The 14,848-nt window shown below is 53.8% G+C and overlaps 1 protein-coding gene across 2 annotated transcripts in view; it reads right to left on the bottom strand.

The window, feature by feature from the left end:
* The window catches only part of ADAMTS2 (ADAM metallopeptidase with thrombospondin type 1 motif 2), a 223,306-nt gene that overhangs the window by 91,859 nt on the left and 116,599 nt on the right, over positions 1-14,848 (bottom strand). For both annotated transcript variants that reach the window (XM_023193715.2, XM_023193716.2), the window contains exon 4: positions 2,576-2,778. In XM_023193715.2, the coding sequence (XP_023049483.1) occupies positions 2,576-2,778 (203 nt within the window). The remainder of the gene's footprint in view (positions 1-2,575; positions 2,779-14,848) is intronic.

The raw sequence follows: 14,848 nt of genomic DNA, 5'->3' as shown, positions 1-14,848 counted from the left end.
CCCTAGGACTCTCCGGGCATGCACAGGCTCTCAGTGAGGACGCAAGGTATTAACCGTCGGGGCAACGCATGCTCCAAGCACGGGCCGCGCCTTGTCTCCCTCGGCCACGCTACACTCTTGCAGCGGGAGCTGGGGCTCCGATCAGAGGACAGACCCCCTGCTGACCCTCTGCTGCTGGTCTCCCAAGCCCCGGGACTCTCTGCCATGCCCCATCGCCTCTGCAGGACACTCCCGCTGTGCCCATGACAAGCATGCTGTCAACACGTTTGCTGAATGAATCAGTGCTCACTTCTGTGCAACAGGGGACAAAAGACACGGCCCAAATATTTTCTCAACTTCTGAGACTTGTCTCCTAAAACGGCTTCTCTGTTGTGATAAAACTCATTTCAGTGTAAGACGTTTTAAATTTCTCATGCTTTGCTCGAAACGAACCTTCCCATTATTCAAAATGGGGAGTACGGCTGGATCACTAGGGTTTGAATAAAGTTGGATGGCAAAAGTGAGAGAACCTTCTAGACATCCTCCAACCAGCTGTTGTGACAGAGAGACCCTCGGCACCAGGAGAAAGGCTGATCTGCGTCCACCGGCCTTATGAAGGACTCACCCCGGGTCCCACCTTCAGTCAGCGTCCTTGGTGGGCTCTCAGCAGTGACCCTTCCTGGGCTGTCACTAAATTAGATAGTGTCACTGTCATGATAACAAAACCACATTTTATGTGGAAACTAAAAAGGTGTTCACCCTACTGAGAGACTGAAAAGCACAGTCACCGACATTCTCTCATTTAACCCTCACATCAACCCCCACGATGAAAACCCTGACCCATTTTATAGACGAGAAAACCAAGGCTCAGAGGATGGGAGCAGCGTTCCTAAGGACGCACCTGGAAAAGGCGAGGCCGGGAGCCACCATTGGACTGTGATTCCAAGCCCAGTCCTTTCCCCGCTGGGTTGGAAGGCAATATGATGCTAGGGAAAGAACTCATATTGTGAAGGCAGGCAAGATTTTATACCCACCAGTCTCGCAGATCCAGCCTGAGGACTTCCTAAGATAATTCAGCACGGCAGGTGCCCAGCGTGGGCTTGGCATGGTCACGTAGTAGAGACTCAATAATTGTAGCCATTATGGTTTTACTGTTATTATTATTGCAATAAAGGTACGTTTCAAAAATAAGATGAGGTTAATTGTGAAAACGCTCTCCCAAATAAAACGAATTTTGCCGACGCAGCGGACTTCAGCCCCCGGTGTGGATAAGGCTGGGCTCCAGAGGGCTCGCGGACTCATGCAAGGCCGGTCAAGAGGAAAGTGAGCATGAAGGTGGGGTCTCTGCCAAGTGTTCAGCTCACTTACATCCCCCTTTTTCCCCTGAGGTATCTTTTCACCAGGGCCCTGGGGACTCTGACCCATGTGTCAGCTTGATTCCTGGGGGGGTTCATCCCTGGCCCGAAAAGCAGAGCTGAGCAGCAGACTCCGAGCAGACCTCCACAGCCCGCTGCCTGCCTCCAGCCAGGCCCCAGAGGACCTCATTCATCCACAGGTTTGGACACACAGCACGGGGTTTGGACACACAGCACAACTTCCCACCTGCCCGGCTTCCACAGCACCTCCAGCCTTCCCTAAGCCCTGGCTGGTTAGTGGGGCCCCCTAACGCCCCACTGGCAGCATCTCACATTCCAGGCCGTGCCCTGGTCCTCCTTCTCACCCCTTCTTTTCCCTGCAGGGCTCAGCCGAGCCAGTCTGCTCCCCTGGGAACCTGCATTTTGAAGACTGGATGCCCCTCAGCCCGACAGTGGCTCTGGCCACTTGAGGCAGAGAGAGGAAAGGCCTGCACAGCCTCCACCCACACATGGTGCAGCGTCCTTGCATCTCCCGCTCAGGCTGCGGGGGTGTGGAGCAAGGGAGGAGGTTCTTTAATCTCGTAGCATCAGGCAGACAAGGGGCAGGTGCCCAGAAGACGGAGGTGGCACACAGACACCCCTTTCAATAGCCCAGACTCACAGGGAGAAAGGAATTCCCTCCCCGATTGTCAGTTCTCCCACTGCCAGCTTCAAGGAGGGGCCCTGGGTTGGTGTCTGGCCCTGGCTCTAATGCACACTAATTTCTACTTTAAACAGAAAGGGGCCTCTGTTCGGAGCCAGAGGAAGGCAGGACTATCTAGTTCGGGCTGAATAACGTCACTTTATGTCTCACTATTAGGTTAGCTTTTTAGGTAAAATGAGGTTTCCTTTTAAAATAATTTTAGTTTTAAAAGTGGCAAACATTGAGAAAACCTGTTTTTCAAATGACACATTGAATGACATTTGTCATTCAAATGACTGGAGTCTGCATAAAACCACCTTAGCCTACAAAGAGCTGTCAAGTTGGAATTACCCGCAATTTGCAGATGAGAAAACTGAGGTCAGGGAGGGTCAACTTGTCTCACCTGTGGACCCAGAGCGCCTCCCTGAGACTGTGGCACTCACCTCCGGCTAACAAGGAAATCAGCAGAGCCTCAGGGGACGCAGCTGGGCCTCTCTGGCCTGCCCAGCCCCTGGCTGACCCTCCCCATCCCGCCCCGTGCCTCAGCCACCCGACTCACAATGTTCATGAGCGTGAGCAGGTACTTCTGCACATGCTCCTTCCCGTGGAACTGCACCACAGAGTCATCCACGCCCAGCAGGACCTCGATGTTGTAGTCGTCATCTGCAGCATGCCTGCGTGCCCTCCGCCTCGAGCTGTTGACGCGCTCCTCTAGGACGCCCAGGGCACGGCTGAGGCTGTCCAGGTTGCCCAGGGAGGCCCCTGCAAGGAGAGGACACCATCTTCAGCAGCAGGGCAAACCCACCCGGACACACCACCACCCACCAGGCGCCAGCTCGCCAGCTCAGCCATCCTCTCATTTAAAACTCATAGCACCCCGAACCTGGGGTATTGTTCCATTTTACAGAGGAAAGCGAGGTGCAGAGGAAGGTGGCAGAGACTTGCCAAGCTGTCTCAGTCACAGCAGGGCTCAGACAGCCACCTCTGTGACTTCCAGGACCGCTCGTTCCCCAGCCCCTGGTGGCAACCCCAGCCACAGCAGGGGCCACAGTGGCCTCCACACGATGGTCAGGCCTGCTGAGGCTGTGAGAGTCCCAGCCCAGCATCACCGTCTGCCTTATGGATCCCAGGGCTGGCACCCAGCCACAGAGAGGCCGGGAACCTCAGCCCGCACTGCCTGAAGCTGGAGTGGGCAGAGCCGCCTCTTCTCCCCCGAAGGGCTGCCAGGTGCCAAAGGACTGGTGTCCCAGGTGTCACCGCCAGCTGTTATGACTGGGGAAACCGAGGCCCATCCTGGGCTGCGCATGTTCTCCACTGTCTCCTTGGGCCCCTCCCAGAACTTTCTTCTCAGTCCTCCACTGAAGTGAGGCCCCACACCTCTGGGCCAGGTCCTGGGCCCCTCCGCAGGCGAACTGTACCGCCTCTGGTCTGATTGAATTGTTCCGAGACCAAGACGAACCCCTCTGTGGCAGCTCTGCTGCAGTCGGCCCTGGGCAGGCACTGATCTCCTGCCCCCAAGGTGTGCCTCTGGCCACTTGGGGCTGCCATCCTGGGGAGCCCGCCCCGGATATCGTCCCTGCCTTCTGTGCAGCGCGGTTTCTGCTCTGTTCCGTGTCCTGCAGGCCGGAGACCACCCTGGACCAGGCTTCAGTTCCCAGCCCTCCACTGCCCATCTCTAAAGGCCACAGCAAGGCTGGCCAGGCTGACTTTCAGCATCGACGGCAGCCCCAGACCACACTGCCCACTGCCCCCCAAGCCCCAGTGGCCAGGAAGCCCCCATTCCCTTGCACTGGTCTCTGTCTAAGCCAGGTCCTGGCCCCAGGGTCCTGTGTCTCCATGGCATTCCCCAGGCAGGTTCTCAGAGACTCCTGGCCCGGGACAGACCCAGGGCTGCAGGTCATCGTGACATCACCAACCCACAGGACCCCGAGGCCCCTGCAGCTGTGGGAGACCAGCGTCCCGGCTGCACCACCTCTCTACAGAGAGTCTTCCAGAAAAACACTTTTCACCCCCAACGCCTCTCTCCTGCTGCCTCTTCCAGGTAGGGACAGGCACTCCCTCCCTGTGAGGGTGGCCCAGGACAGGCCCCGGGGGCAGAACCAGGCCTCTGCAGGTGGCACGGCCACTCGGACAGTGAGGCAGCCTGGCACCGGGCCCCCATCCTGGCACACACTTCCTCACCCGGTGCTGACAGCAGGCCTCTCGGTGGACTTGGCCATTTCCGTTTTACAGCTGGGGAGACCCATGGCATCCCAGCGGGGCCAGCTCTCAGCCAGGAGCTCTCTCCTTGCACCCTGCAGCCCGGCTCAGACAAGACAGACTGAACATGAGGTTTCAGGCACAAACCTGCAACCCGACTGTGGGCAAGACCAACAGAGACAGTGGAGGTGCGAGGCAGAGGTGAGGGCTGGGACAGAAAAGAGGAGTAGGTGGGGCCAGGGCTGAGCAGCTGCTGGGGTTCCAGTACCTTTGGGGTCCTCGTGCCACCTCCAGCTCCACAGTTCTGTGTCCCCTCAACATACACACCCAAGCACGCACACATGTACACACACATGCACACACACACACGCATGTACACAGCAAGGACTCCCAGGGCCACTCCAGGGACAGGGGTGGGGCAGGCAGGCCTGCGGGCAGGGCCATGTGGAGCTGAGCAGTCTGCTTAGCTGCCTGGATGATTCAGGACCATCCACGCTGTTCCCAGAGGAAGCGCCAGCGACTTAAGCCTGACAGGGAGGTTGAGGAATCGCCACTCTATTTTTGTACATTTATTTCTTTGCATTTCCAAAGAACAGAGACAGCTCACCTTCAGAATCACCTTGGGAAGCAGAGAGATGCTAATTTCCATAGGAAAATTCTTCTTCCCCTGGGGAATAGGCTGGATGTTACCCTCTGCCCTTGTCAAGCAAGGGGGTCACACACAGCGGTGCCCTCGGCAAAACCAGACCACAGAGGCACCCGTTGAGGCCACGTGGTGCCATTTGATTAATAGTATTTGAAAATTGGAAGACTTCATGTTTAAAAATTCTAGAACATCCAGCTTCTCTTGAGGAATTAGGAGACGGGGCCATCCCAGGGGTAGCCCTGGACCGTGAATTGAGGGGCCATACCTGGAGACAAAATATACAGGGCTTGGCTCACCAGGGCTGCTGCCTGCCACCCTCAATGTCATTCTGGCACCAGAAAGCATCACAGTATGTCCTCCTGGCCCTAAGCCCGGAGTCACCATGCAGGGACCCTCCAGACACTCCCTGTAGGAGGATTGGGGCGCCGCGTCGGGACAGAGCTGGGCTGGGGCACGTCTTGAGGCTGCTTCTGCTGAGCAGGTGGAGTTTTTAACTAAACTGTGTGTTGCAGGCCCATGAAAAATAGCAAAGATTTCTAAAGATGCTTTAGAAGTGTCAGTTTCACCTGAAATGGATTTATTATTGTTGCCATCATTATTTGAATCGTGATAATTTTGGGGGGAAATTTGGAAATTATGTTCTAGAGCACTCCTTCTCCACCCAGGACCAGTGCCTAGAGACGGCCCAAGGCCCAAAGGTAAAGAGGGTGAAGAGAGGAAGACAGGGGCCTGGGTCACCTGGCAGGTGACAGCCACCCCGAGTCTGGCCCCTGGAAGCCTCAGTCATGTTCAGGCTGGACAGGACAAGGGGAGAGCCCTCGGGCCTGGGGCAACAGGAGCCCTGGCCCAGACACCCTCCTGCCTCCTCTGTCCCAAAAAGACCCGGCAGTCAGGCTGAAGCCCCAGCTTGTCAATCACAAGTGCCACCTCAGTTTTCCCCGCAATAGGATTGACCCTGACCCTGTCAATCACGAGTGCCACCTCAGTTTTTCCTACAGTGGGCTTAACCCAGGCCATGAAGAGACTCTGACCACATGCGGGCCCTCGCAGGCTGTTCCCCCAAACAGAGCCTTGCTATAAGGAGCTCTGATCGGTGGGCCTGGCACGGTCCTGAGTCGGCTTCCTAGTGATCCCTCTGAAGTCAACCTTGACCTTGGGCCTGCCCACCTGTACTGGTTGCCTACCTGGTCTAATGGCCCCTGTTCCACTCAGTCCCTCCAAGGCAGGAGGGGGCTATTTGCTGCTCTCCCCTCCTCCCCTGGGAGCTTCCTATGTTTGTAGCCCAGCCCTGCTGAGCTGTGGTGACCAGGAGCTCACACAGCCTCTGCTCTATCCCTCGGCATTGACCCTGCTTGGATGAGTGGTCAGCGCTGCCCGTCTCCTGTGGAGGCAGGAGGATGATGCTGCCCTTGGCCTTCCTTTCCTCTGTGTGCAGCCTTCCCCATGAGAAGGCGCGGGGCCCCCGGGGGTGCTGATTGACCAGGCCCCAGAAGTCATGCCCAGGTGGGCTGCGGCTACCCAGAAGGGAGGTGTCTCTGGCAGGATCCCATCTTTTAAATAGGTAACACAGAGCTTTCGAGTTCCTGGCATTCCCTGTGCTCGGGGCCCCTTCTGGATGGCAGCTGGAGATCTCCTTGCTCACATCATGGCCAAGAATGACACTGTGGGAAGCACTCCAGAGCCATCCTGTTTCAGAGTCTCTAGAATGGAACAAAAAGACTCCATCGGAGAGTCAATCAATAAACAGGGAGAGGATGGAACGAGGGGAGGCAGCAGTTCTGTCCAGGGAATTCCAGCAGGGGAACGGGTGGGTCACAGCAGCCGTGGGCTCATCCACAGTGCCATAGCGCACAGGGCACGTGGGCGAGGGCTGCACCTGCCAGCATCCTAGGCACGCCCCAAGTCTCCAGGCAGGGGTGTGTGCACAGCCCTTCACGGTGACAAAGCTCCATACCCCCAGCAGCCATCCGATCCCCTCACCAAGGTGGAGGCTCGTCACCATCAGCATATTGTCCCATTTTAGCATCAAGGAAACAAACCAAGGAGCAGAAAAATTACATGACTCGGACAAGCCACACCACCAGAGAGGATGAGTGGGCATGTGCGCAGGCCTCTGGGTCCAACGTTGTCCACATGCCCGGAGCCTTTCTGTACTTCACCAGCACTGAAGGGTGATTTGTGGGAATAAAAATTGTAGAAACAAGTATGATTACCCTAGAGAAGAGAAAACCTGGGACCGAGTCTGTAACCTCATGAGTACCGTGGGATGGTGTGGGCTCTGAGGGCAGGTGCAGTGAGCAGGGGTGGGCTCTGAGGGCAGTGGTAGTGGACGGGGTGGGCTCTGAGGGCAGTGGTAGTGGACAGGGGTGGGCTCTGAGGGCAGGGGTAGTGGACAGGGGTGGGCTCTGAGGGCAGGTATAGTGGACAGGGGTGGGCTCTGAGGGCAGGGGTAGCGGACAGGGGTGGGCTCTGAGGGCAGGCAGGGGCTTTGCTGTGCTAAGGGCGGCTGGGTGTTCGCTGTCCCCTGTGCAAAGCCTAGGCCTATGCCTTTTCTGGGCTGGCCTCTTCACCTGGGATACCCTTTCTGCTGCTGCCACCGCTGCTGGCCAACTTTAGGCCCCCTGAAAGACCCAGAAGGAAGGGAGCCCACTGCCTTTCATGGGACTCAGAGCTCTTGCAAGACAGGAGCACGTTCTGCCCCTCTCTGCCTCCTCCACAGCCCCACTGCGTGCCACTAGGGGAGGACAGGGACAGGGGCTGGGGCAGGGACGCTTAAAACCTGAGGACAACACTGTTCAGTGACAGGGCAGACTGCTATCCCCTCTCCATGGTGACCATCCCTTCATTGCTCTCTTCCTTCAGGTGTCTACTGAAACGTCAGCTCCTCAGGGAGAACTTTCCTTATTTCATCCTAAACTGAAATTGCCCCTCCCCTGATTTCTCCCAATAGCACCTCGTGCTCTTCCTTCCTGCTACGCTCCACCGCGGGCAGGTCTTGTCTCATTTGTGAATTTGCCTGGGCATTAACTGACTTTCTCTCTCAGATAGAGAACCCTGGGGGATGGAGACCATGGGGTCTGGTGTGCCTCAGTTTCCCCAGTGCCCCACAGGTAACTGCAGGGCTGTGAGGGGCTGGAGCCATGGCAGAGAGATGCTTTGGGAACAGAGGGCCCAGCAGAGGCGAGCTGGGCGCCTCTGGGGAGTTGGGAACTGGGATACGAGAGGCAGGTGCAGCAGGGTCAGAGGGGCCACACCGGGGGTTGGGGAGCCGAGACCAGGAGCAAAAGTGTGGTGATGGTTGGAGGAGTATGAGATGGAACAAAATCCAGCTACAAATTGCTTGCATATGGAATAACCAAGTCAAAGTGACCAGGAAGAGCCAAAAAAAAAAAAAGTGGGGCAAAGAAACATGTACCATGTAATCGCCAACCAAGGCATTTAAGGAGACAAACTGATAAACAACTCATGGAAAAAAATGTAAAAGATGAAAGTTTATGCCCCTAAGAGCTTCAACCTGATGCAAGGAAGAAGAGATGAGGCCACAGTGATAGGAGCACTGTAATACATTTATTCCAGACAAGTTTGATACAACATTAGGTAAAGATAGAAACTATTGGAATTAATAGGAAAGCCTAATGTTCAAACCCAGCAACCAGAACACATGCCCTTGTCAAGCACACATGGGAGAAGTTCCACATTTTACCACACATTAGGGCACAAAACTCAAAAATCGTGCCCACTATCACCATTACTGAGACAAAATCAGAGACAACAATAAAACCCTAAACCCTAAACATCTGTAATTAAAAGCACAGTTCCAATGGGCCTAGACTAAATGGAAAAAGTACTTTCCACTCATGGCTCAAGTACAAAACCTGAATAAACCAATAACCTCAGAAGAAATTGAAAGAGTAGTCAAAGAAATGCTTCCATGGAAGAGTTTAACCAAACCCACAAGGAATAGATACTTCTCATCTTACAAAAAATAAGTATGCAAAGATCAATACTTTTCTTGAACATAGCAACAACCAGCTAGAAAGTAGAGTGGAAAAAAGAGCTTATCAACTATAAGAACAACACTCCCAAGTATCTAAGAATAAACAAAAACTAATAAATGTTCAAAGACTACACAAAAAGTAGTATAATATAGTCTAAAATCTCCAAAAACACAAAAGAAGACCTCAGTAAATGAAGATACACTGACATAATCCTGGACTGGAAGCTGATCCTTCTCCAAATGAATCAATAAATTTAACATAATCTCCATCAAATAATTGTTAAAACCCAACAAAGTGATTCCAACATTCATCTGGAAGACTATACGTGACACCAGACAGAAAAACAATGGAAAAGAATGATAATGAAGAGGTATGTGTCTTTCAAATTAATACAATGTATTATAAAATAATGTTAATGAAAACATAGTGATGTCAGATCAATGGAGCTGAATAAAACTTCCAAAAACAGGCTGGGCGCGGTGTCTCATGCCTGTAATCCCAGCACTTTGGGAGGCCGATGCGGGTGGATCAGCTGAGGTTGGGAGTTTGAGACCAGCCTGACCAACATGGAGAAACCCTATCTCTACTAAAAATACAAAATCAGCTAGGAGTGGTGGCGCCTGTAATCCCAGCTACTCAGGAGGCTGAGGCAGGAGAATCGCTTGAACCCGGGAGGCGGAGGTTGTGGTGAGCTGAGATCATGCTATTGCACTCCAGCCTGGGCAACAAGAGCAAAACTCCATCTCAAAACAAAACAAAACAAAAACTTCCAAAAACAGATCCAAGAACATGGGGGTTTCCAGGTAAAAAGGGCAGACTGAACACAGATATCTGATTTGGCTCCTTTCTAAAACCCCATGAAAAGTTTAGTAAATAAAAAAAAAAAAAAAAAAAAACAAATTAAAGTCACAAGCCTACAAGGATAGGGAGAGCAGGAGGGGAAGAAATAACAAGGAAACTGTGGGAGGCTGGAAACAGATGGGCAAGTGGTAACAGACTTGGTATATCAAGAAAGTTGAATCCCAGGCTGGCCATGAAGACAGCCACATTTCACAAAGTCTCCCAGAGAATAAGAAGAGGGGAAAATCAGGTTACAGGAGAGGTCATAGACAAAGAATTGGAATCAGCATGACTCAGAGTTCTCAAAAGCAGCATTAGATGCAAGAAAACAGTGAAGCAAAGCCTTCGGAATTCTGAAGGAAAATGATTTCCCAACTGGAATTCTGTGCCCAGACACATTCCCCATCAAGTGTGAAAATGGAATAAGGATGTTTCTAGACATGTCAGTTCTCAAAAGATTTACCTAACAAGCACTCCTCTCAAGAAGCTACCGAAAGGTGTGCTCCATAAAAAAAAAAAAAAAAAAAAAAAAAAAAAAGAGTAAGACGAAAGACACAGATACAGAAAATGGGCAGAAAATGGGAGCCCAACACAGAAGACATGGCCTGGGAGGCCCATGGAGGGTGGCGAGAAGTGACCCTGGGGTGATGGCTCTGCACCAGACGTGGAGGGCGACTGAGCCGTACTGAGCAGTGTGACCCATGGGTGAACGGTCTTCACAAGGCCCCACCTCCATCAAGCCAGCTGTAGCCCGGGGTCGGAACGCCCAGGAGAGCCTGGCCTACCCACGGAGAGCTGAAGGCAGGCCATGGTGAGCTGAGAAGCAGGAATACAGGACGGCCCCTCCCTCTGACCGTATTTCCGCTGCAGGTCCAGTGCCTGGTCCCCACCTTGGCCCTGCCAGGTGCCTGACTGTGCTGAGCCCAAGACTCCCTCGAGACCTTGCTCACGACTTTCCCAGGAGGGGCCTTGTCAGTTCCCAGAGAAGCAGGAGTCAGACCACGACCTGGAGACTGATCTGCTCACCTCCAGGAGCCTCCATCCAGCCGGGGCAGTGCTGTCCTCTCTTTACACCGCCAGTGTGTGCCAGCTCTCTGCTTTAATATTAATCATCTTTGATACTCATTTGCATGTAATTATAAATAGTTGCTCAAGTAGCCATATAGTAAAAAAAAAAGTAAATGATAAAGGTAGCCAATGGTGCTAGGAAACGGTGCAGGCAGAGCAGGCCGGGACACTCTGGCAGTCTGGCACCACTGAGGGGTGATGAGGAAGAGCACCATGTGGCTCATATCCTAAAGATACAGGATGTCTATCGGATATCCCAGTGCCCTCCTCGGGCTGACCCTCGGCCCATGGGCCATTGTTCGCCCCCATGGACTGGCTTGCAGACGGGCAAACTTGCACAGGTCTGTAAGGAGGCAATGGGGAGCTGCCCCTTGCAGCATTGCTTGGGTGGAGTGAGGGAGCTGGAAACAACACAGGGGTCATCCGTGCGTGAGAGGAGAGGCAGATGTGGTGGGGGCACCCCACAAAGTGCTACCAAGGTTAGAAGTTTGATATCTACATAGATGGATGGATCTTAAAAACAGAGAGCCCAGTGTAGAAGGTAAGAAACAGAATCAGACACTTCAGAGCGACTTACGTAAATTACGGATACACACACACAAGACAGCAACATTCATGTTGCAAAAATGTACACTAACAAAAGGATACCCTTTGATCACCTGAAACGGTTGCTCATTGCAGGAGAAAAGAAGAAGAAAGAGAGCAGGCTGGGGAGATAAATGGCTTTTGTTTGTTTCTTTCTTTGTTTTAACGATGTTAGGACAACTGGTTAGAGGGAGGAAAAGGTCAAATTTTGACCTCATGCCTTAAGCAAAAACAGATTCCTAGTGGATGAGATGATCGAAAGGAAGTCATAGAAGTGCTAGAAGAAAATGTAGCTAGGCACCTTTTTATAATCTTGCTGTTGGGCAGGCTTTGGGTTCCAAGCCTAGGGCTCTTTCCCAGCCCTCTCCTTGGCTGCCCCAACCCCTGTGAGCTGTTTCCCACTCTGCTGGTCTCTGCCGGCTGAATGCGAGGGCGGATGGCACACTTGCTAGGGGATGGTGTGAGGGTGGATGGGCACACTCACTAGGAGATGGTGCAAAGGGGGATGGGCACACTTGCTAGGGGATAGCACAAGGGAAGATGGGCACACTTGCTAGGGGATGGCACGAGGGCAGACGGGCACACTCACTAAGGGATAGTGCAATGGCAGACGGGCACACTCACTGAGGCACCTGCACACAGACAGAGGTGCTGTGCTACTGCCTCAACCTGCCAACCACGTGGATGGGAACGAATCATCCTCTTTTTCCAGTGCTTAAGAGTGCCCAAAACGTAAGTCCTAATAACCGCCCTGCAGAGCCAGAACTGCCATATTGCCCAGAAGAGGAGAGGGAGGCTCAGGAAATTAGACTAAGGCCATGATGTTGGCAAATACCCAGGCCAGAATGCCAGCCCAGTTCCTGCTTACAAGCACTGCCAGGGCCTGCAGGAGCCACCGCCGGGCCCAGGAGGACCAAAGCCTGGAGCACCAGCAGCCTCTCCTACAACATGGGGAGCCCCACCCAGGGGAGGTCAATAGGAGCAAGGTCATCCCCTCCATTTGTTACCAACCAAGAGACAGTCGCTCTGGCTGCGCATTCCCCTAAAGATAATCATTAAGATGAAATATGTTTATGTGGAAATGTAATCAGGACACGGCAGAAAGCCTTGTTTGGAAGCAGGCAGGCTCTTTGGAGGCTCTGGGAAGCAGAAGGCAGGCTCAGCCCCACGGGGGCCATCAGCATGGAGCCCCACTGGTGCAGTTTATTAAAAGATGCTCATTAGGATTATTTCATCCCAGCCCTTTATAACTTTATTACCGACTTTGAATTAATTTTTGCAACTTCAACAGATGCAACTCATCCAGTGCCATTTTTATGACCTGAGGTGGATCGGAGGGTGGGAGGGGCTCCTGGGGCCGGCCTGGCCATCGGGAGTGCATCGGAACAGCTGCGCCGAATCTCAGGGGCAGTCCTGACAGTTCTCTAACCTCCCACATGACAGTTCTCTAACCTCCCAGACCCTCAGCCCTCTCTCCCAGTGAGTGTCAGGGACCCCCGTCTCTCCTCAGGTGCTGCGCTCCCAAACCACATGTCCTCCTTCCCTCTGCTCCAGCCCACATGGGGCTGAGGAGCAGGCCTGCCCAACCTTTGCTTCTGGCCTCTCCTGTCCTTCCCGCCTGGCTGTGGGATCTTCTCTCAGACCTGCCCCTCCCATGGGTAAATCCCGAGGTGCAGACTGGGAGACAGCACGGAGAGGCCCCCAGGCAGCCACCACTCTGAGCCCAGGCCATGTCATCCAATCCTGCAGGGGTGCGGGGTTCCTCCCATTTGTCTTCCTGTGTGAACTCCATGGGTCCAGAAGTCTGGGGTTGGGGGTGGTGACAGTTAGTCCTGGTGGACCCCACACACTCCTGTCCCATGATGCGTCCCGCCCTAGAATACCCCAGCTGCGGATGAGGAGGGAAGGGCTCCTCACGCTCCCGGCACAGCACCCAGGCCGCGGTGTTGACAAGGCTTAATTGGATCAGCCCTATTTCGAGAAGGGAAGAAATCAGAAATCAGAGTGAGTGCTGAGTCCTGAAAATTTAATCCCCAAGGCAGCCTCACAGGGGCCTTTCCACACCAACTGGGGGGGTGGCAGGGATGCACTCCAAGCCCAGATCCCAGGGCCACCCTGAGAACCAGGAAGGGAGGAAAGGCCACCCTTCCTGCAGAGAAGATGACAAAGGCCCCGCTCGCTGGGCCCCAGCTGCCCCCAACACCACGAGGCGCAGAAGACTGGACCAGCAGCTGGTCAGGCAGAAACTATAAAAATCACCCTAATTCTACTGTTAAAGGCTGGGGTTTCCTTTTCTTGGCTTAAAAGCTGGCGTGACCCTTCCAGGTAGCAGCCAGCAGCAGGCCTGCGGCTCACGGAGATGGGCTGGGTGGGTGGCCCTCTGGCCTGTGCTTGCCAACCGGCTGCCCGCGTGCTCTGCTGCCCTGCAGAGGTGACGCGGCTGCCATCACGGCCATGCAGGTTGTGAACTGACTCCTGCCAAGTCCTGAGAGGGCATCCAGTCTGGTAGCAGCCCCCGCAGGGCCCAGCCGCCTCTGTAGCTCCACATCCTTCTCCCAGGGCGGGAGTACTCTCCCCAGAGCACCTGGTCCTGCTGCCACTTTCTGCCAGGGAACCTCTCCCCCCGCTTCCAGGTCCAGCCTGACTTTTCTCCTGTTTGCAGCAGTTCCTACCTGCCTGCCCTGGGCCCATGTCCCCCACCAGGCCAAGTCACTGTCTTCTTCTCTGGCTCCCAAAACCTTCATTTTCATTCGTTTGTTCATTGTTCATTCACTCATCAAGTATTTTGTAAATACCATTTGCCAGGCCTTGCATGGCACCACCTCCAGAAGAGTGCTCTGGGGTGTCACCTTCATAGGCTGGCCTGCTCCATGATCACTCCTCACATACATGCACACAAGCACATGCATGCACTCACATCCACACACATCCACACACACGCACACTCACACACGAATGCACGTACTCTCTCACACACATGAATGCACACACGCCAACGCACTTACGCACTCACACACATGCACACATGCACACGCATGCACTCACATCCACAGCCAACGCACACTCACATACGAATGCACGTACTCTCTCACACACATGCACGCACACACAACAACGCACTTACGCACTCACACGCATGCACACATGCACACGCATGCACTCACATCCACAGCCAACACACACTCACACATGAATGCATGTACTCTCTCGTGCACTTGCACATGCACACACACATGCCAACGCACTTACGCACTCACACACACGCACACACACGCACTCCTCCACAGCCAATGCATACTCATACACGAATGCACCACAGGCACACTCACGTGAATGCACTGACACACACGTACACACACACGAATGCACTTACACACACATGCACACTCACATGCCAATGCACATACACACATACGCACACTCACGTGAATGCACTTACACAATCTCACACATGCACACTCACACACGAATGTACTTACACACTCACACATGCACG

This window comes from Piliocolobus tephrosceles, chromosome 4 (genome assembly GCF_002776525.5).
Source record: "Piliocolobus tephrosceles isolate RC106 chromosome 4, ASM277652v3, whole genome shotgun sequence".
NCBI classification, from domain to species: domain Eukaryota; kingdom Metazoa; phylum Chordata; class Mammalia; order Primates; family Cercopithecidae; genus Piliocolobus; species Piliocolobus tephrosceles.
Note: the sequence above shows the minus strand (reverse complement) of the source record. Positions and strands in the feature narration are given on the sequence as shown.